The sequence below is a fragment of the Chelonoidis abingdonii genome, chromosome 1 (assembly GCF_003597395.2).
Source record: "Chelonoidis abingdonii isolate Lonesome George chromosome 1, CheloAbing_2.0, whole genome shotgun sequence".
Taxonomy (NCBI): domain Eukaryota; kingdom Metazoa; phylum Chordata; order Testudines; family Testudinidae; genus Chelonoidis; species Chelonoidis abingdonii.
The window spans coordinates 64836924-64860487 of NC_133769.1; the positions used below are offsets into that span (position 1 = coordinate 64836924).

Below are 23564 nucleotides of genomic sequence, written 5' to 3' on the forward strand. Positions count from 1 at the left end.
CCAGTAACCACTTCCTCCCCGGGGGCAGCTTCACCAGGTTCGCAGACTGGCGGTTCATCCACAGGGCCCGACTCAACTGCGTTCCCCTCAACAGAGCCATCCGCCACGGCAGCCGGGACAAGCGCTGCAGGAAGTGCGGCTACGTGAACGAGACCCTGCCGCATGTCCTGTGTGGATGCAAGCAGCACTCCAGAGCCTGCCAACACCGCCACAACGCCATCCAGAACCGACTAGTGAAAGCCATCCCACCGTCCCTGGGGAAGATCACCGTCGACTCCATCATCCCCGGGACAGAGAGTCAACTGCGACCCGACGTCATCGTGACGGATGCAGAAAAGAAGAAGGTCCTCCTGGTAGACATCACGGTGCCTTCCATGAGACCCGAGCATGGAGGGAGTCGAAGTATGCCCTGCTGGCTGAGACCCTGAGAGCGCAGAGCTATGAAGTCCAGGTACACGCCCTGATCGTGGGAGCCCTGGGCTCATGGGACCCCCGCAACGAGCCGGTTCTGAGAGCATGTGGGGTTGGTCAACGCTACGCCCAGCTCATGAGATAGCTCATGGTGTCCGATGCCATCAGGCGGTCCAGAGACTTTCATATCGAACACATCACCGGACACCGCCAATACCACACTCAGTAATTGAGACAGCCGATCAGGGAACTAACCCACTTCCTTCCCTGAGCGACCAAGGGACACACTCCACCCATGTACCTATCCACTCCACCGATACTGACTTGGACTCTTTATTCATTCCATGGGTGGCAAACCCGAGCCTACTTATTCACTGACACTTTAAAAACTCTTGCACCCCAATCTGGGTCTATGCCGGTTACGTGATATGTATGTATTTTTTCCATCCTTGCAAACGATATCTGTAACCCCCCATAACCCAAGCCTGACCCCAGATGTACAGTACCTTCCCTCTCAACCTGTGTATATTTCATTTCAAGCATTTACTTTAATAAAATTTTTAAATATATTTGATTACTGTCACTGAACCAGAATCATTAGCCACTTATTACCATGCCTTCAAAAGAGAGGAATGATAGTATGGTGTGGTTAAGGAACACTATCTTTCAAAATCAGGCAACTCAGGCCCTGATCCAGAAAAGTGTTTAAATGTGTGCTTAAATTTAAGCACATGCTTATTTGCTTTTTCTGGATCAGAGCCTTGGTTAGGATCCTATATATGGAAACAGGTGTCTGACTTTACGCAGCCTTTGAAAACATTCGCTGTAATCGCCTGATGCCTTGGTTTTCTCAGCTGTCATCTTCATGTCATGAGGTTGAATGGGTGTGTACAAGTAAACTGAAAACCTAACATGGAAGGTGCTAAAGAGGAGCTAAAAGTATTCAAAAAGCCTGTACAATGGAGTGGTAGTTGTGAGGGAGGGGAAGATGGCAGAAATAAGCAACTCAAATCAAAGAAAAGATTTTCACATTAAAATATACCCAAGGAGGTAAAATCCCTTTTTTACAGAGAACCCAGCAGAGAGTGGTCTGTTGCACAAACTGTGGGGAACTGCTATGGCATCTTGCGCCTCTGCTTTTCTCCTTTTGGTGCAGCAATGACTATTACTTTGTTCTGTTTTTGTTTTATCCTGCCCCAAAGACACTGGCTCAGTTCCTGCAGCATGTGTGCACTTGGGGAAAGCAGAGTCATTCATCAGTGTCAGGAGATGTGCTGTACACAGCAAGTCAGGTCTCATCCCCCGCTGTTCCTGCAGCTAGAGCTGCAAATCTTGAAAAGATGCAGAATATGCACATTGCAAATAACCATTTATCATTCCAGAGCTGTGCTCCAGACAATCAGGCAATGAGCTGCCTCATCCATACTGAAAGAACCATTCTCCAACTCCAGCCCTTCTCCTGTTACAGGAGCTTTGCAAGTGGCTAATTCTGCCTCTTGCTCTGTTTGCTAGCAGCTCTGGATTACAGTTCCTGCTGCAAAAATGACATCCTACCCCCCTCTTCTCTAGAATGGCCTAAAGCTGCCAAGGTTGCCATAATCATTAAATTATGTAATTGTAAATCGCTGGGAGGAAATTAATACCAGGCACAACCAGGAAAAGGCTGCTTTCTTGTGAAGTAATTATGAAATTAAAATTTGCTCTCTCCCTGGCAGTTCTACAAAGGATATGAGATGGAGGTCTAAGCACAACACTACAGTCAGCTTTTCAGAGGAAGCACAGAGGGTTCCACTGGACAAAAAAAAGACCATAAAATACTAATAAAAATATGAACTTTTTATTGTAAATTACATGAATTTGGCTAAAGGGTGTAATCAAGTGGGTGAAGATGCAGGGTTTGCAGACTTCCAATTACTCTTTACAATTTGGAGTCAAGCTGTTTGGAGTCAATGCAGCTTATCTGAATAAGACTAATAATGCTAAGTTAATTAGACCCACAGGCATTGACCAGCAGATAAATTCAGGCCTAAAAGAGGGACACTGCCACTTTAAATACTGCCTTGGGATCCGAGGGAAGGCTAATGAGGAGTGTCAGTTGGGGCTGTTTTATGAGGTGGTTCTCTAGAGGATAAAGCCTGAGGTTTCTGTAACAAGGCTTCTGTGCTTGATTCAATAAATCAATTTATATTAAACAGGGGTGCAGCGCTGGCGGCGGCTTCATAAAGCACTCTGTGGCATTTCTCAATCTGCTTATCCACTTCTCTGTCAGGCTACCTGAATGTGCTGTCAGAGGACATTGAACAGAACAGTAAAGAATAGGACAGCATCCACCTTGACATTATTTGCTCAAATTAACTTGCGTGTTCCCAAGCAAAACACGCGCAACTGGCTCCTGGTGTGGGATTTTGGGTCCCCATTAAGTGATTAATGAGATCTTATTTTTGAGAGCTGGAGTCTGAGCTGCAGACACCAGTGCAGGCTGCACAATAAAAGCAAAGGTCATCCATCCTAAACGATATTAAAAAAACAACTTCGCTTTAAACTCATTTTATTGGATGATCAGAGGCTGAAAGATCTTCCCTGTTAGAAAGGAAAGAGAGAGCACTAAATAGGTTGGCAGCATTCCAGGAGGTGGACAATATTGACTCTAGAGTAAAATGGTTTTTGTTTAGTGCTAGTCCTAGGATACCAGCCTTTTTGGTATGGAGTAAGTCACACACAGAGACCCCTCCCCAAAACGTGATGACCATTGGCTTCTAATTGTGTACCACCACCACAAAATCTCAGACACAGCAGATCTGGGAACAGCTGTACCATTAGGTACACAGAATGCTCAGATTCTGCTTATGACTTCTATTCACTTTATTCCTAGTTTTTAATCCCTTACATGTAGTTGAGACTACAGCTGGTTGGAACATTTTCAATAAAATGCAATTTCATCAAAGCCAAAATATTTTGCGGAGACATACATTTTCACCAAGAAGGATTTTTTGTCCAAGGTTCTGGTCAGTTCTGACACACAAAAAAATCTTCCTGACTCAAAAAGCTCAGGTATCAGTTTCAAACCAGCCATTTCAACACAATTCTGTTTTCATGAAAATGTTCCAAAGGTTCAGGTTTTGTTCCCATACAGATTGAAAATAAATTCTGAAACCTCACAAGCTGCCATGAAATGGAACATTGGCAGCTGCTAGACTTTATAGCCACAAGTGAACAAACATCATTGGTATATCAGTTGTCTCATGGACAGCCCAGGAGGACATGTGGAAAGATACCAAACATGCCGTCTTCATGACAAGGTTTAACTTCTACCAGCCACAGGCCTGGGAACCCAGTACCACAGATCCAGCTGTGAGAAACTGCTCTTTCAACTTAGTAATACAGACGTCTGCCTGAAAATTGCAGCTTGAGATAGCTCAGAGGCTTGTTCAGCAGGAGACAGAGCTCTTAAGATACAATGCCAGCTACAATATATATCCCGTGATGGCTGCTCAACACAACGCCTAGGGGGGTGACTTGCATTAAGCTCCCACCTAAAGGCTAGATGGAATTTTTGGCACACAATCTGAACACACGAGACAGAGAAAGGAGAGAAGGTTGGGGGGAGGGGGTAAGGATTGGGGGAGAAGGGAAAGGGTTGGTCTCAAAGCAATTACAGGCAGCCTTAGACTAGCGTGAGGCAGTTCATGTTGCTGGATCGGTGGCCGTCCTTATGCTATGAGGAAGCTTGGCAGCTCTGCTACCACTGTGAGCTGCTGAAACAAAGCCAATGTGGAAACTTCACAGGAAAGAAAAAAAGAAGCCCAACAGCATTATGACAGTCCCAGAGACAATAACCTTTTGTAATCCAAACAAGGCGGCCAAGCCAATCTATTGTTGAGCCTCTGAAAAGCTCCAGAGCACAGTAGAAGGGAAAAAAAATCCTATAGCTTCTAATAGAAAACACAGAATAACGTCCTGAATTTTAAAATCAAGCACAGTTCCTTTTTCAAGGGAAACCCTGGGGGCTATGTTTTCACCACTGGACTTTGTTAGTTTTCTTTGCATTCAATAATTAAGTGTGAGAGTGAGCGTTTCTCTTTCAAAAATCACCTACACATCTACTCACCTGTGCAGGAGGTTCACTGATCAAAGATTTTACGAATTAATTAATCCCCTCCTCCCCAAGCCTCCCTCTCTTCAAATTTTGCATGAAGAGATCCAGGTTTGGCAGTGGCTTAGTACACCAGGTTATACTACAGTGAGTCTTGTGGAGAAGGTAAGGAAATATATGCTGGTTTAAACTCTATAATAGCTATGCTAACTCAAGGAGGGAAAGGGAGAAGTAAGGAACCTGAGGAGAGAAATCATCATCATGCAATAACAATCACTGAGCCTGTAAGTATGTTTGAAATCTAACATCTTAACTATATTTTTAGCCATTAAAAGGATTCCAATGTTGAACTCAGGGGCTTGTTTCATGAGCTAAACAAAAGACTCCTGCCTAGAAGATTATTACCTAAGAACACACAGGTAGTGGGAAGCACAATTTCCTTGCCCAAGCACATTTAAAACGAAAATGGCACCCTTATCTGATCAGCTAAGCTTCACAGGGACATAGCAGTCCCTTCATCATTGGATTGTTTTCAGCTCTGAAGTAGAGAAACAAGAGAAATTGCTGATATTCCAGCACCGGACTTAGTCTGAGAAAATGGCTACAAGATACTCAATTGCTGACTAATGATTCCAGTACACAAGTGGTCCCCCCTTCTTTGCTCACATTTATAAATTCAGGGACTAGAGTGAAGATGTGGCATCATCTTCCACTTGCATTTTTGTGGCTCTTTCCATTCCCTTATTCTTCAGCTGTCAGTACACCCCTGGTGTACTTACAGGTGAATTTTTAGTCATGGTTTAATATATGTTAACTAACAGGATTGTAAACTGTAGTGTAAATGCTACGCAAGTGTTTGTTCCAGGATACCAATGTTGTTGCTAGTCACATTTCATCCTAGCCTAGCAACAGCCACCAGTATTCTGCCTATGCTGAAATTTATAACCAAGTTAAAACATGACAAAAAAGTGTGGACTGTCCCTTAGACAAAGATAAAAAAAAAAAAAAGAGTACATGACAGTTGACGGAGTTTACACACTGGCGTTAATGGGAACACAGGACTGGACTAGATGGACCACAGATCTGATCCAGTGTGGCAATTCCTGTCTCTAACAGGGGTCAATGCCAGATGCTTCAGAGGAAGATACAGGAAACTTCTTAATCCCTAGTAGTTAATCTTATGTCATGGAACTAGGGAACAGAAGCTCCTGACGTATCTTCTCTATACTATTCATTATTTGATACTTCTATTCTGTCCCCTCTTACTCATCCCCCTTTTTTAAAGCTATTTAAAAATACCATCCCCCCAATCTCCTCACATGAATGTGTTTCCTGGCCTCTGATTACTCTTGCTGCACTTCTTTAAACACACCTTTCATTTTGCAAAAGTTCTTTTTTAGCTGGGATGACCAGTGCTGCACATAGCACTGAAACAGGACATATAACTTATTTATATAATGGCATTATAATATTATCTGAATTATTCACCATCCTATTCCTTATTCATCCTGACATTGTTTGCCTTTTTGACCACAGATGCCCATCACAATGATGCCCAGGTTTTGCCCGAGTTGATACAGTTAATTTAGAACCCCATAAGATGTTTGAGTAGTTGGAATTTTTCCCTCCTGTGTAGATTACTTTGCATTTATCAACACTGAATTTGATTTGCCATTGTGTTGCCCATTCACCCAGCTTGTTTAGGGCTCCGAATTTCCTCCCATTAGTCTCTGCTCCCGACTAACCTAAATGACTATCTGCAAATCTCGTTACCTCATTGCTCATTCCCCTTTCCAGAGAACTGATAAATATATTAAACTATGCGATAACTGTTACAGAATCTTGAGTCACTCTACTGTTAATGCTTTGCCAAAAGGAAATTTGACCATTTATTCCTCCTCTTTGTTTCCCTTCTCCTAGCCAGTTTTTAATACTTTGCCCCTCGCCCAACGACTACTTGCCTTCTTTAGTAGCTTCTTGTGCGGGACCTTGTTCAAGTCCTTTTGAAAGTCTAGGGGTATCTACCCTACAACCACTTCAGTGACACATTATTAAGGAGTTCTTCAAGCACGTTATTAAAGAAAATGAATTTATTTTAAACCAGAGACTACAATATTTATAAAACAGAGTGATTTCAAACACATGAAAGAGTCACATGATATGTCCTTTGAAGCTCTTGCCTCACTATCACTTCTCACACCAAGAATGAGCCAAAGTCATAACTCCAGGTAATAATCTCTGATTTAAGATTTTGTTTCCTAAAAAGAATAAAAAGTTGGGTAGAGGGAGATCCCCTTTCACAACACACGCACATGCACACTTCTGTTTTGATGTAGACAGATTTATGCTAGTCAAGAATGCATGCATTTTTTCTCCCCCACTTTCAATGCTCAGAAACGGCATGTTCTTACCAGCCAGTCATGTTAAAGTCCCTGTAGAGCATCCTCTTCCCAATTTCCTTACGCTGCACCCTCCTTGGAAACTCTAAATGTGTGAACTCGTTACCCAGTAGGTGGGGCTGCATGAAAGCCTATGGGCAAAAAACCAGAAACCATGCTCATATCTTACAACAAAATTCATTCTGTCTCCCCCCCGCCATTTTTATACATTTTTTAAAAAGAGGCGATGACTAACTATCCTAGCAAACAGTATTCATACACATGAATAAAAGTCTGACAGACTATTTGGTGGTTAGTATAGAAAGCTAATTAGATACCTCCTTAATCAGCAGTGAGATCTCCCCCAAGTGTTCTATTTTCTCCCACTTAATAAATACTAATACTTAGTATTTGTATAGTATATTTCATCCATTTATCTCAAGGCAGTTTGACAAGGTAGATAAGCATTATCATTAAGGTTAAGATTGTGTCAAGGGTATTTTTAGTAAAAAGACAGGGACAGGTCACAGGCAATGAATAAAAATTCATAGAAGCCCGTGACCTGTCCCTGAATTTTACTAAAAATACCTGGGGGGGGGGGGGGACAAACAAAGTTCAGCTGGGGCTTGCAGCTGCTCCACCGCTGCTCCTGCGGCAGGGGCTGACGGCTGCTGCTCCAGCGCCAGCGGGGCTGACCCAACCCCAGCTGTTGTTCTGGCAGCCCCGGGGCTGGCTGCTGGCCAGCTCTTCTTACAGCCACTGCTTTAGCAGCCCTGGGGCTGACAGCTGCTCCAGACCTGCCCCAGAAGTAGTCACGGAGATCCTGGAAAGTCATGGAATCTATGACCCCTGTGACAGAATCGTAGCCTTAATTATCATCCTATTTTACACCCGCAGAATCAGAGGGAGATCAAGGCCCATCTTCAGCCAGCCAGTTCCCATTTTTGTAGCATGTTTATTAATTGCTTTCCTTCTTCTAAGGGGGAAAAAAAAAAACAGTACTGACCCCATTCTCCTGCTAAACCTGTACCAGTTGCTGACAAATTGCCTATAACAAATAAACTCTTGGTTATACAATATATTCTGTTACCATGAGTATATCTGGTCCTCCTGGAAGTGAACAATTATTTATGCTGGACAGATCAAATCATAGTATGGATAAACACATTAACTAGAGCTAGTCAGAAAATGGAATCCTCCCCCTGAAAGAAAATGTCAAGTTTTCAGTCAAAAACTAAAATATTTCAGTCCTGCCTCATGAGAGTTGTAGTTTGGGTGCCTCTCATTCCCATTCTCCTGTATGTGCCCGGCTCCCTGCTCAAATGACATCTTTCCACATGATGCACCATGGTCTCAGTTCTTGGTTATGGGAGGCAGTGCATCATGGGAGATTAAATTCATCCAGTGACCCTGGCCCATAGAAAAGAACTTGAGCGTGAGGCACCCGAATGGCGGCACTTCGGAATCAAAGTATTTCTGTTTTCTGCCAAAATATTCAGGGTTTTGGCTTTCAGACGTTAAATAAAAACTGATTTTTTAAAAAAAATTTTTTTTGTAGAAAATGGACACTTTTCACAGAAAATTTAGTTTAGTTAAAAATGAAATTTTCTGTCAAAAACAGCTTTGGTGAAATTTTTTTGACCAGCCTTAATATTTACACAGCTCTGCCAGCATGCCTCAGTTCCTGCTCTGCTGCACTCCAGCTACTGAGTTCCTGGGTCTCTCTACCAAAGACTGCTTGCTAATGTTACTAAAGGGTCTGGTGATTCTGTGATCGTGTAGCAGGGTGGACCCTGCTCCTACCCTGAAGAGTTAAAAACAGCCCTGGGAGGGGGCTGTGGCTGGAGAAAGCAGCTTTTAGGCTGGGCTGATTGGGGAAAGAAGGCTGCAGCTGGGCCATGCCTCAGTCAGGCCCAGCTGGCCCCTATAAGAGGCTGTGAGCCAGAAGCCCAAGCAGTCTCTCTCTGTGTGTAGAGGGAGAAGGGCCTGGCTGCAGGGAGCTAGACACAAGGTACCTGAGTGAAGCAGGGCTAGGAAAAGGCAGAGGAGCCAGGGAACTCCAGCCTGGAAAGTCCCAGGCTGCGGCCTAGCATTGGGCCAACAGGTATTGGGGGGTTGCAGAGAGCAGCCTAGGGGTAGGCTGTCATGGTATAAATCCCCACTTTGAACCTTAGAGTCCAAAAGATGGGGTACCAGCATGAATTCCTCTAAGCTTAATTACCAGCTTAGATCTTGAAGTGCTGCCACCAACCAGGACTTGCAGTGACTGGTACACTCTGGTCCCCCCAAAACTTTCCCAGGGGACCCAAAGACCCAGACCCCCTGGATCTTAACACAAGGAAAGTAAACCCTTTCCCCCACCATTGCCTCTCCCAGGCTTTCCCTCCTGGGGTTACCCTGGAAGATCTCTGTGATTCAAACTCCTTGAATCTTAAAACAGAGAGGAATGTTACCTTCCCCCTATCTCTTTCCCCCTCACCAAGAGGCCATACAGATTCAAGCTCCGTGAATCTAAAACAAAGAGGAAATTCACCTTTCCCCCCTCCCCTTCCTCTCTCCCGGAGAGAGAGACAGAGATAAACACAGAGAGCAGGTTTTTTCCTCCCCCCTTCTCTCCTTTCTCCCACAAATTCCCTGGTGAGTGCAGACTCCCTCCCCGGGGTCTTACACAAGATAACCAAAAAATCAATTAGATTCTAAAAAAAGAAAAGCTTTTAATAAAAGAAAGAAAAACATAAAAGCAAGGATGGTAAATTGTTACAGGGTCTTTCAGCTTATAGCACTAAGAGAATCCTCCCCCCAGCATACATATAAATTGCAACAGAGATACAATTCTTCCAGCCAAATACAAATTAAAATCTACCAGCCAGATACATATTTGCAAAATAAAGAAACAATAAAAAGACTAAACGCCTTTCTAACTTGTACTTACTACTTGAACAGAAAAAAGAGAGCCTGTAGTATGTCAGTCACTCTCAGAACCCAGAGAGAAAACAGACAAACAAACAACATACAAAACACAAGACTTCCCATCACCGATATTTTTTAAAGATCTTGTACTCTGTTGGTCTCTGATTGGTCCTCTGGTCAGGTGTTCCAGGTTCACTGTTTGTTAACCCCTTACAGGTAAAAGGGACATTAACCCTTAACTATCTGTTTATGACATAGGCCAAGGCAGCAGGTCCAAACCCAACCTCGTCGGTGATGAGTAGGCTGATACTGCAGTCTGCCCCAGGGCGCAGGGGCTAGACAATGACTGGCAGTAGCCATATACTGAGGCAAGGTGGGGATAGTGGGTGGCGGGTCCCCAGGGAGAGGAGACCCTAAGACTGAGAGAAAGGGGTTACTGCCAGGGGGCAGCACCCCATGTGAAACGGCACCGGGTCCAGGGAGGGACACAGGGGCCAGAGGACAGGCAGATCACCGGCCTGTAGAGGGTGCTCCAGAGCTGGAACGAGCTAATTCCCGGAAAACACCAGCAGGAGGCGCTGCAGGGGTGAGTCTGCTCATCTACAGATGGGAACCAACATCAGACTAAATCATTTTTTTCATTTGGGGTCTAGAAAGAAGTTACACCGAAATCCCCAGATGTGAAAAGTTAATTCATTAACACTGTGCCCGAGCTCATGTACAACATTAACAGTTATGTTTCCCCTTCACATTTTATCATAAGCAGCAGCAAAAAGAAATGAAAGAAAACATTTAAGGCTTATTTACATATGCATACTGGTGGGGTTTTTGCATTTACTGACAGTAAGCTTCTGCCTGAGACAAACTGAGCCAAATTAGCCAGGGATCACTGGGCCTAAGGTGGACAGACAAAAGTTGCATTTCCCTTAGCCTTCTGGAAATGCCTCTTTCTTCCCTGTTCAGTTGGTTAAGGGAATAAAATCTGCCTTATCTTCAGCAGCAGCTGCAGTCGGGGAAGATCAAATGAGTTGCCATTAGTTTCTAGCTATGACAGAAATGTAGTACTCATGAAGAGTGAGCAGTTGGGTGTATCTGAAACCTTAACTGATGTACCCAATAGCTCTCATACAAATAGGTCACAATAAAATATTTCCTTCATTTAAGGCGTGAACTTGCTGAATTCAGTAGGAGCTGGATCAGGCTCAACACATCACCTCTTTATCCTAAAAAAACCAGTTGTTTCCATTCTTTTATCCAGATCTCTTTTGAGAAAAAGCCTCCAGCTTCACTGAAATGGCGTCAAGGCAGATGACGTTTTGACTGGCTAACTAGACTGCAGTCTACTTTCAAGGCCCAACTTTCAAGTTTGATGGAGACCTTCTTCTCTTTTGCTGAAACAAGAGTTCCATCAAATCCCTTCTCAGCACAGGACAATATTACTTTATCTGCAATATGTAGTCTTCAAAAAAGTTCCCCTAAAATATTGTCCTAACGGGCCATGTACATGGATCACTGTCCCCTGCTAAAAGAATTTATTGTAAGGTATTACTGATTTTTAAAAATGTCTAGTGAGATCAAACCTATAGCATACATCTTGGAAAGAGGTTTTCTGTACCTTTACTTTAGAATTTTAGATATCCTATATGTAAATTTATGTATAATCATTGCATTTATCTTTTTTCTTTTATATTGAAAACTATACATGTCTAAAAGAGTTTGATTCAGTATATTGCAGTATAAAATCTATCTGGTAATTTTTGACAGCCAAGAGATGAGATAGAAACTTGGTTGCTAATTTTAATAGATAATTTTGTATTTTACTGATGTCCTAAATAAATTCCTGAAACTCAGTATTTTATTAAGTTTTTTTCTGGGCTTTTCCACCATTCACTCTTTTTTCATGTGCTGTGTTGAAAAAATGAAGTAAATAATCAGTTTAGAACACTGATGATTTCAGTTTTTGTAAAAAATACATGGATTATCTTGACCAAATAATTACAAATCCAGTCCACTTGAAGCTTAGTATTCTCTGCCTTTAAAACAGGCAGCACTGTTTAAAAACACAAAAATGCCCTACCACCAATGGAATTTTTCCCCTCTTAGATTATCAAATTGCTTGTTTTACAGTATAGACAACTCCAAAAGAAACTAAATCCATATGGCTTTTAACAACATTTTTTCTTGGAAAATAAGAATTTCCCTTATTGCAAAGTGAAAGTGATTGTGAGAGACTGCGTTTCAGAAAGATTTGCTCAGATGGAAAGTCTAAGGTCACACATGAAATAAGATTAATAAAGCTGGCAGAGTTACCAGTGGACTGCTAATGTTCAAATAAGATTTCTCTTCCGCAGCCTACCCTCAATGTTTGATTTACAATCTAAGAATCTTAACTTGATTCTAGTATTTTTGACATCAGTAAAACAAAGAAGGTGAAGAGAAATTTGGAAGCTGCTGGTGTCTGAATGTGAGCTGAATTCTTATGTGAAGAAACATTTCTTTTGCAGTTATTCTTGAAGTTTCCTTGGTAATTCTACAAAGTGATATGAATGTGCCACTATAAAACACAGGACTGACTCCTTTCAGACTGACTTATTGAGAACTGTTCCTATTTACTACAAGGCGTGGCTCTTCGCCTTCCCCCTGGTGACAGCTTGTGCTTTGCAATAGAAAAAGAAAAATACAAAACAAAAATCTTCAACATCTGCAGATCTTTAAAGGAGATCCACAAGCAGACACAAAGAAATCTCTTTAATTGATCAACAAAAGCAAAATGTGAATCAATTCTAACATTTAGATAGTGGTTAGACATCACACTTGTCAATGATTTTGCATATACTCAGTCTACGTTTAAAAGAATGCTAAGAGAAAAATATATTTCACAGAAAAAATGTTACTTAGCTTTAAAGCAAAAACAAGTAACCTTGGTGAATATCAAATACTTTACTTTTCTGTATTCTTACCAGGCTGGTTAAGAAGGCTTCACTCTACTATTCTGGCTTTAGGGTACAAAAAATATTTTGGTCTTTCAACAGTTTGGTCTTTCAACAGTTATTACTGTCTGCTTTGGCACACATCTATAGTATTCTGTATTATATGCTTTTGGGAGTCAGCCATTTTATGGCTGTCTATTTTAAAAGTTCAGCATTAGTTATGTTCTTTTAACAGTTAGCCATGTAGAAAAGAACCCACTCATGGAAATATGAGTCACACTTCTTTCAACGGGCTGGTTTCCCCATTTCCTTTTTATTAAAACTGATCTGGAAAGCAAATATGAAAACTAAGTTAACTCACATTTATGTACCAATATCCCAACAAATTAGGCTGTAGAGAGCATTTGTGCGCCTTACAATTCTCCTTGCAAAGTCCTTTAATGTTGACTACTTCACTCAGGCTATCCTGGAACGCATCATTCTGTGACATCCAATAACAGAAGTTTCATTGCAACTCATGGTACTATCAGGGTTGCCATTTTTACCCATAAATATAGCCAAGCCTCAAGGTATAGTACTAGTCCTTTAATACAAGGACAATTATTATTGTGCCTTTTCCTCAAGCACTACATTTTAGTTCATGACCCCACACTCAAACTGGAAAAGGTTAAGTGTGACGCATCCAGGAGAGGTTCCAAGCACACTGGTCAGTTATTCTAGGGCTGGATCCATATTCAAAAGCTAAACAGGAAATCTAAATAGTGGACATTAGAAAAAGAAAACAAGTCTCCAGGATCAGAAACATGGCACCAGGTTCTTGGTGGACAGCTGTAGCTTCCCTTTATATGGGAAAGTTTCCAACGGGTGGAGAACTGACATTGGCTGTCTCTAGCACCAGATGAGCACAAAAAGTGGCCTATAGCCACCTTTGCTCCTCCATCTGCCCAGTGCACCAAGCAGAGTTGTGGTGCATCTGAAGATTTGGATCTAAGGTGAATGTGTAAAGAAATACAAGAGTAAGAAATTTGGACAAAATAGGTATTTTGGAAGTAGACTATACTACCATTAACCAACACCCATTGTTAGGAAATTGAAAGGAGCCCCCACGCCCCAAACCATATAAAATATTTCCATATCCCAGGTAATACTTTGTAAACTAATCTTTCAGACAGAGAAGTATCTATTTAAAAGAATTACAAGAGGGGATGGATAGTCTTGTAGCTAAGGCACTAGACATACTTGGAGATCTGGGTTAAATTCCCAGCTCAGGCACAGAATTCTTCTGTATTGTAGAGCAATTCTTCTGCATTGTAATGTCTCTGAGCTTCTGTTCCCCGTCTGTAAAATGGAACAGCAATAATTCCTTCTGCCCATTCCTGGTCTTTCTAGACTGCAAACTTTCTGAAGCAGGAACCCTGCCTTGAACTGCAACCATATTTAGGCCGATTGTAATGCAAATGATTATGTTGTACCTGTCTGCAAAAGTCAATATTAACAGAAGTTTCTAGAGGGAATACATGATAAAATACATGTTGCAAAAATGCACTAAATGGCAAAATCTAGAATGATTCATATTAAAAAAAGTCTCTTCACAAGATGAAAGGGAAATTGACTGGAGTAATCTCCAGACATATTTTTTGGCAGCCCAAATGCTGAAGTCTTAGAAAACTTAAGAAGGCAACAAATCAGTGCACAGTTAATATCTGGTTGGATTTTATCATCTTTTTCACAGTATGTTAGCAAGGAAAGCACCATGATTTCCTTCCAGAGTGCCTCAGGGATCATAATAAAAAGGTTCTCACAAATGCTGAGCCCCACAACTTCAAAGCAAAAGGACAACACTTCGTAGCCTGGCAAAAACCTGTCTGAAGAAGGGCCTGCTACATGAATGGAACCTATTTGGGAGCAAGGCGACAACAAGTGCTGTGAATCTGGAGAGGGAAGAGAATGCAAATGTAACACTTGTACATCTTTTGCTAAATGATCTGTGTCTTAAGGTGTCATATCTTTAAGAGGAGATGACTGTTAGGAGGGGATCTGTACCTGGAAGTGCCAAGAAGTTTCTAGCTCATTGACAGAGCAGATTGATTCTATATGGATGTCTACAGCAGAAGCAGTGAGAGGAATCCAGGGGCTGCATTCAGTTAAGCACAGGTTGCATTTGAATGTACGCTTTTCTCCTAAAGAAGTAAAACTCTAGGTAAGACTAGTCCTTACTAGATGGTTGGGGTGAGAGTGACTCGATGAATGGAAGCCCAAGTGCTCCCTGGAGCTGCTAAGAAATAGGTCCATGCTCACAGATATTGTAGAACAGGCTCTACCAAAAACTACGCTATAATTTGGGCTGGTCAGAAAAATCTTTTGTCTAATGATTTTTCTGCATTGTTAAACTAGCTCTAGTTGCAACAGTGACCCGTGCCACTTTCTTCTCTATTTCTGGAGGAGACAAGACTGGAGTGGGTTTATAGCTCATTTGAGCTAAACACATATTACAAGAAGGAAGATTACATTGGCACTGACAACTGCAGAGTGACATATTTATATTAAAATGACCAGAATGTGCATTTCTTCCTGTTGTTCAGTATGTATGGGAGAGGGAACTGGGAAACTACATTTAAACTGGAAGCCAGAGACTTGCATCCAAACAAATTCAAAGTAAATACCCTTAAGACAAGGAAGTGCAGTGAATATTGGTTTCCAGAGACGTAAGGATTAAGAGAGACAGGTGATGGCCCTGGACAGATGAGGAGGATGACCAGTAATCTCAGGTGGTTTAGATACATTATAACCAAGCATTTGAACTTTTAGAATTGGATGCTTATTCAAGCCAAATAAGAAAACTTGGGATTCTTTTGAGGTTTGCCCTAATTAACACATTTTCCAAGTGCCTCAAAATACTCTTAGATGGCTACTACTACTTTTTTTTTTTTTTTTTAAACACTGGAGTAAAAGTGTTACCTATGGAACGTTTGAAATTGTCTCTAATTTTGTTTCACGCTCTGTCTGTCTTGTGTGGATTTCCTTTGAACATGATACCAGGGGCCCAGGCACATTTGCTACATATACAAATGAAATAAACAAAAAAAGGTAAAGAAAATTCCAGGAGAAACAGCAGAAGTGCTTTTCAAATCAGCTTCTGTTTTCAACTATAAGCCAGAAAGGACATCAAAAGAGCAAAATCCCTTGTAGGCAATGCTTTATCTCTTATTTTCCTAGAGAAGTGCCAGGCTCCCAAGATACTACAGATTCTCTTTAATTTTAAATATAACTAAGTATAAATATTTATTAGACCTGTTTTGTATTTGGTTCTCTGAATATGAATACATCCCAAAATATTTCTTTCCTCTGAAATGTTCAAACTCAGGCAATGACCTGGAATAGGAATTAAATCTGAACAGAAAAACAAAAAGGCATTGCCTTCAAAAAAATGTTTTTAAAATCCCAACAACCTTGCATCTCTACCCCACCAAATACTGAAACAGTTGGAATAGGCTGAACATAAAAGGTATTTTAGGAACAGCAGAAGACCATCAGGCCTTGACTTGCCCAGTTAATGAAGCTGCATTAATTTTAACTTGAACTTTTGAGAGGCAAACCAAAAGACTGTAGCAGGTAAGAAATCTGTTTGCAGTACCACTTTTTATGATCTCATGTGTGACTGTGACAGGGTCCTAGCTAGGAAACCCTGAGCCAGCCTCTGTCACACCAGCTCCAATCAAGAAAGGGGAATTGGAGCTGGTGGAGTAAGTGCAGGCCTAAGTGGTAAACAGGGAACAGCTGCCGGCCTTGTTAGCCAGGGGCTATATAAATGCTGGCAGGAAGGAAGCCACGGGAAGAGGAAAGGGAGGAGTCAGGGGTTGTTCTCCCCTGCTTGTTGCAGAAGCCAACAGTCCCTGAGGCTGTAAACCTGATGTTGTCTATAGCTACAAGGTGATGGGAACTTCTATTGTAAACAAAGAGAATGGGTGATTGCACCAAAGCAAAGGTCTATGGCTGGTTTGTGGGTGCAGCATGGGCAGAAGCTAGAAGGGAACACTGGTGCCCTGTTAGACATACAGGCTTGTCCGGGTCCTTGAGCCAATGAATGTGGTTGGTGGCCCGGAGATGGAGGAGACCCTGCAATGGCTCGTAAAAGATGAGGAGCAGATGCAGAAGGCTCTGCAAAGCTTCCAGCAGTCCCACAAGGCTGAGAAACAGGCCTTGCTAACCTGTCAGGCAGAAAAGCAGAAAAACCTACAGGACTTTAAAAGAGAGCAGGACAGCGTGCAGCAGCAATTCCTGCAACGAATGGTGATTCCCACAGTAGGAGATGGCATCCGCCCACCAGGCTTGAGACTCTGTAAAATGGGCCCAGCAGATGACCCAGATTCCTTGGTTTGTTTGAGCGGGTAGCCATGGGCGCCAGATGGGATAGGGCAACCTGGCTCCCTATCTGGTGGGAGAAGCTCAAGAGGCCTACATGGTCCTAAGCAAGGAACAGGCCTGGAATTATGGGATGGTGAGGATGGCCATCCTGAACTGGGTGGACCTGTCGGCGGAGAAGTTCTGGTCAGTCCAATGGATGGGTGCTGCACAGTCCTGAGCATTCGCCCAGAGACTGATGGACTGGATCACCTGCTGGCTGAGGCCCGAGACGCAAACAGTAGGAGAGATAATGGATGCCCTCATCTTAGAACAATTGATACAGGGCCACCGTGAGAATATCCGAGTCTCGGTCAGGCAACATCAGCCAAGTACGGTTGATGAAGTAGTCAAGGAGACCGAGGAGTACATGGTGGCAGACATTCTCCAAAGGGAGAGCCGATCCTAAAAAGAGTTGAGGAAGAAATTGAGGGAACCCCTTCCTGGGAAAGGCCCTGAGAGGAAGAAGGAACCCTGAGAAGCTCTCATTAGAACTGGTGTGATTATTTGCTGGCAATGCGGGCAACCAGGACATAAAAACAGGGACCGCCGAGATACAGAATGTGGGTGGGCTGAATTTTGTGGCTGAACCAAGGCTGGAGGGCGGACAAGGGGGCAGAGGCTGTCCACCATCCCGGTGAGGGTGAGGAGGAATCGCCATAGGGGTGGATACAGTTTCAGCCCCCTTGCTCATCCAGAGGGTGCTGATAAAACTGCACTGAATAATTCCAAGTGCATGGATTGTCCTGGAGTGTATCCTTGGGGACAGGAGATACTGCTCGATGGTTCAGGTGGCTCTAGAAGTGCGGGGAAGCTTTAAATGGAAGCGAGTCGGGGTAGTAGAGGGGTTAGAAACAAGAACCCCGCATGGTGGCTTGGGAGAACCCGAGGTATCCAGCAGGAGGTTGGGATTGACCTTGACCCTCAACCAGAAGAAAAGGGGATAAAGGAGAAGGGATGCTTGCTGGAGTGAAATTGGTGTGAGGACCTGTCAGTGGCAGCAGAGCTATAGGGATGTCCACCCCCGGACCAGTGTACTTTTTGTGGGTGGGAGATGAAGGAACCTCCAGGAGATGATGCTGGTGATTGCCTGAAAGAGAGGGAGAGGCTTCCTTGGACGAACCCTTCTGGATGGGGGTGGAGAGGCTGAGGAAGGATGAATCTGGTGGTTCATAAGGGGGCAGGTGTGTGACAGGGTGCTGGCTAGGACACCCTGAGCCAGCCCTCTGTCACAACAGCTCTAATCAGGAAAGGGGAATTGGAGCTGGTGGAGTGAGCGCAGACCTAAATGGCAAATGGGGTACCGCTGCCAGCCTCATTAGCCAGGGGCTACATAAACGCTGGTAGAAAGAAAGCCAGGGGCAGAGGAAAGGGAGGAGCCAGGGAGTTAGAGGCACTCTCCCCTGCTGGTTGCAGAAGCCAACCATCCCTGAGGCTGTAAGCCTAGCGCTTTCTGTAGCTACAAGGTGGTGGGAACTTTTACTGTAAATAAAGAGAACAGGTGATTGCACCAAAGCAGAGGTCTACACCTGGTTTGTGGGCACAGCACGGGCAGAAGCTAGAGCGACCCATCGGCACCCTGTTACAGTCATACAGCAATCAATGGGCTCAACTGTTAGTTTTAATGGTGTAAATATTAAATGGCGATTTGAGTCAGAAAGAAGTAAAAATATATTTAGTTATTTGTTACATGGCTTATAGGCTAATAGTGCTTTGTACATAAACCATCCTGTCTCTCATCTGCTAGTCATCGGCAAACTAGTAAAGCATCCATCCTTTCCAATCCACAGTTATCCACACTGAATGACACCACCTCTATGGTAGATCCAGCCTAGGTAAGAGATCTGTCAGCCATGCTAAAAAAACACAGGAAAACAATATGCACCATAGTCTCTCTCACACATAAATGTCAGACTGCTACATTAAATACCATTGCACAGTAAACACTGGGAGGGAGTTAAGTACCCTACTCTGTTTGCTCATTGATGTGCTATAGTAAAATGTTACTTAACCATCTCGTAAACATATGACAGAGCAACATTCAGCAGCAGGTAGTACAATCCTCAGGTCTCTTACCAGATATTGCAGTCGCTGACGCTCAGTCTCAGGAGTGAATTCTGAAGACATTGGAATAATCTCTTTGTTCCTGATTATTATGGCCCTGCAATTGTCATAAAACATTGTCAGTAGAGACTACAGAAAATACTGGGACATGTGGTCTTTTTCTAACATTAGCTGGGTGTTTATTTTGCTCAGACCACAGCAAGACAAAAAAAAGTGTCTTCCCCCCTGCCCCCAAAAACATTATAAAAACAAGATGCCAACTCTTGCCCCATTTTATTTTTGTGGAATAGCAAAACAGTAGATTTGCTTATGTCAAATTTAGCTCATTCTTAGAGCTCAGAAAAATCAGGCACCCAAACAATAAGGACAGGAGTTATTTCAAGCCAATTCTACAGGGTATATTCTTATTTGTGAAAGCCAGACACCCAGAGGAGATACTGCAGAATTACTAATTGCAGAACAACCCTTTGCAGGCTTTAATCCCAGTAGGGGCTGACACTCTCCAACCTGCTGGCTTCAGATGACTCATGCAAGCCACTTTCCAGTTATTGATTGGTCGTATGTCATGTCAGAACATTTCCATTCTCGCAGCAAATGGAAATGGCAAAGCAAATCCTGTTTAACACAAATCTAACTAGCTACCTGCCAGAGGAAGACAGGTAATGGGATGGCTATAGATCATCTGGCAGATTGCACACACATTTCTGCAAATGGCACAGAGAAAAGAAAATTCTACCAAATAATGAATATATTTCTGTCGTTTCTATAAAATATCTGTATAAAATATGCCACATTTGTCCCTTGTGTAACTGTTTCAGTTAATGGGGGGTACACCAGGGAAGAATTTGGTCCATAATGTTTCTACTGTATTTATTGTTCATGTATCCATTCTAATAGAATTTTATTCTGATTTTATTTTTTTAATTATTTATGCAGCCCCTCAAGTGGTACACTCATGGTGCTTTATATGGTTAAAGATGACATACATGTTCCCAAAGATTTTATAATCTTCAGATCTTCCCATCTAGATTATTAGAATAGCTTAAAATTGGATCACTTGGTGCTGTATTGATTCCCCCCCCCCGTTTTGACATTACACTATGCATACACAAGTTACTGTTATTTGAATGCAAGTCTTTACAGTTCCAACATCATATTGATCCCTCCTTTTGTGATCCTTTATGCCCTTTTCACTTGTGCTATTCGTATCTTAATTCCTTTGATAATTTGATCCGTTTATTGACTGCTACCCTACATTGGGTATCCTAGTGGCACTGAAAAGCCATCAAAGTACATTGTGTACACACACACACTCTGATGAACCTTAAGCAGAGATGCAAAAGAGAGACCCTCCTTGGAAAACACCCCTTAAAGTGCTGCTTTTCACAATTAGGTCCAGGGCATAACTCCAATACATCACATCCCCATGAGTCATTTAATGTTATATTAGATTAATGTAACCTCCAAATCACTAGCTAATATGCAGATATAGCAATGACGTAATGGAATGATAGAGGGAACAAATGGATTGGGTGGGATTGTAGGGGTTATGTGGAAAACAAACAGGGATGCGTGGAGAGGTTGAATCTATGTTGCAGAGAATGCAGAAATGTGGGTCTTCAGTTGCAGGGGGTCTTGAGAGAGAGAGAGAGAGAGAGAGAGAGAGAGAGTGTGAGTGAGTGAGTGAGTGAGTGAGTGAGTGAGTGTGTGTGTGTGTGTGTGAGAGAGAGAGAGAGAGAATAGTTTTGACAGAAACCATGAGCTTATTGCTCTTGGTTTTTCTCAAGTCCACATGCAAACGATGCTATAGGTTTATTAGTGGAAGGTAGAGGGGAACACACAGAAACCCACTCTACAGCACCACATTTGGTTCATGAAAGCTAAGAATCCCATTGCTAATAGTATCAGAAATTCCATGTATTTTCTGTGTCGGGAGGGATTCTCCTAGTGGTAATAATTCAATCATTTTAAAAAGGGGAAAACACTGGGGATAAATTTTGGCAGAATCTTCTTCTAAATATAGTTTAAATTAGTAATGGGTCTCCCCCGTCCCCACCCTCATGACTTGGTGGAAGTCATAATTAGGCTTTGCAGTATGCCCAGAAGTTCAGCATCTTCATTTGCAAAACTGAAATAAGAACAGCACTGACTGTTTTGTGTGCTAGCAGCTTTGCTTTATTTTTTGCTAATGGTTAATTTAATGTGGCTTTGAAACAGAGACAACTGCTCAAATACATTAGCCAGTTTTCATAACCCCTTCATCTGTAATTTGACTCGTGAGTAATGGTCTGACACAGTTTGAAGGGTTAGGGTTTCAGCATGTTGATAAATAGTCTGTATTGAGCCATGCTAGAATGATCAAAAGACGTTAATTTTTTTATCTTAAAAGAATGAATTGGAAGGATTCCGTGGATCCTAAATTTGGTCTGAAGGAGCTAATGTTAAAGTCAATGGGAGCATCACACACATCAGTACTATTGTTAGACTATTAACTTATGAGTTCTATTGTTTTCCAAAAAGCTACCATTTAAGAGATTTATATCAAAACACATTTTAGGGCTCAGGTCCTTCCCAGAAGACACTGGAATATTTCCTATTTAAGTTGATGCCTCTCTCATGTATATATTTGAGGGTAGAACTGAGCCTCAAGGGACTAATATTGTGCACACACAATGAAATTTTAAGGTAGGAAAGCCAGTGTTTCATGGGTCTACCTTGTTTTGACTAGATATTACAGCCATATGGTGTGAAACAGTACAGCCCAGCATGAGAACCTTGGAACAATCAAAGCAAAAAGGTGACTTTAGGATGGAACAGAGCCTAAGTCCTGAATTTCCTTGAATTTTATTAGTGTTAAATATAAAAATCTAGAATTTATCTTAACATGAGAGAGAGTTGCAACTGCACATAGAGTAAAATGGCTTGGACTAGGGACTAGATAGCTCAAGAGATTAGAAATGGGACACTCAGGCTTTCACTTCTAGGTCACTGGTTTGAATTCAGCTCAGATCAATAGTAGTGCTCAATATCCCATTACCACTCTTTCAAGCTATCCAGTACTCAGTCCAAGCCATTTAACAGCTACATATCACTGAAGGTTGTTACTTTCAGTCCACATCACAGATGCTGGCACCACAACTGGGAAGCTTGTTGGCGATCTCACCAAGGGAGCTAAGGATTAAAGTTCTGGTCTAGTACTCACTGAAATAGAAGGGAATCTTTCCAATGAATCCAAAAGATACTGGATCAGCCCTAATTGGACATGGAGACTGACGTACCCTCTCACCGACCCCTCCATGACACCTGAAGTACTGCTGCTGCCCAAGCAGTCTGTTGTATGGACAAGGCCCTCAATTTCCAGGATGATCAAGATCAGTACTACAGTCACTTTAAAAAATGACTTGATTTTAAGGGCGCAATCTTGTTGACTGACGTGGGAACTAAAAACATAAAAAAAACTATTTTGAAAAGTATAAAATACACATTTTTACAGTGCTAGGGGAACTCAGCTTTTAACTTTGTACTTCACATACCAGCAATGCCATAGATTTGCAGATTCTAGGACTGGAAGAGACCTCGAGAGGTCATCGAGTCCAGTCCCCTGCACTCATGGCAGGACCAAATATTGTCTAGACCATCCCTGATAGACATTTATCTAATCTACTCTTAAATATCTCCAGAGATGGAGATTCCACAACCTCCCAAGGCAATTTATTCCAGTGTTTAACCACCCTGACAGTTAGGAACTTTTCCCTAATGTCCAACCTAAACATCCCTTGCTGCAATTTAAGCTCATTGCTTCTTGGTCTATCCTTAAAGGCTAAAGTGAACAAGTTTTCTCCCTCCTCCTCATGACACCCTTTTAGATACCTGAAAACTGCTATCATGTCCCCTCTCAGTCTTCTCTTTTTCAAACTAAAGAAACCCAATTCTTTCAGCCTTCCTTCATAGGTCATGTTCTCAAGACCTTTAATCATTCTTGTTGCTCTTCTCTGGACTCTCTCCAATTTCTCCACATCTTTCTTGAAATGCGGTGCCCAGAACTGGACACAATACTCCAGTTGAGGCCTAACCAGCCATGGTATAGCATTATTGCTTTCATCACACACAAAGGATATGTGTGCATGAAGGTATGTAATAAAGCACAATGGCTTCTGGAAATGCTAGCTTGCAGAATATTGTGGGATTGTGGCTGTGTGATTTTATACTAGAAATTCAACTGGCTGAACACTTACGTTTTGGAGGCTGTCCCAGAAACAAGCCGCTTTAAGGGAATAGCTAGATAGAAAACTACTGGATTGGGAGAGGCTATTGTTCACACAGCCCATCTGGTTCTGCCATATTTAATGTTGACATTTTAATTTTAACTACATGAGT

General features: G+C 42.3%; 1 protein-coding gene across 1 annotated transcript in view; it reads right to left on the minus strand.

Moving 5' to 3' along the window:
• Window positions 1-23564, minus strand: part of PPM1H (protein phosphatase, Mg2+/Mn2+ dependent 1H) — a 216135-nt gene that overhangs the window by 43116 nt on the left and 149455 nt on the right. The window contains exons 5-6 of the mRNA XM_032780556.2: window positions 19200-19284; window positions 6916-7034 (exon numbers count right to left, since the gene is read on the minus strand). Of these exons, the coding sequence (XP_032636447.1) occupies window positions 6916-7034; window positions 19200-19284 (204 nt within the window). The remainder of the gene's footprint in view (window positions 1-6915; window positions 7035-19199; window positions 19285-23564) is intronic.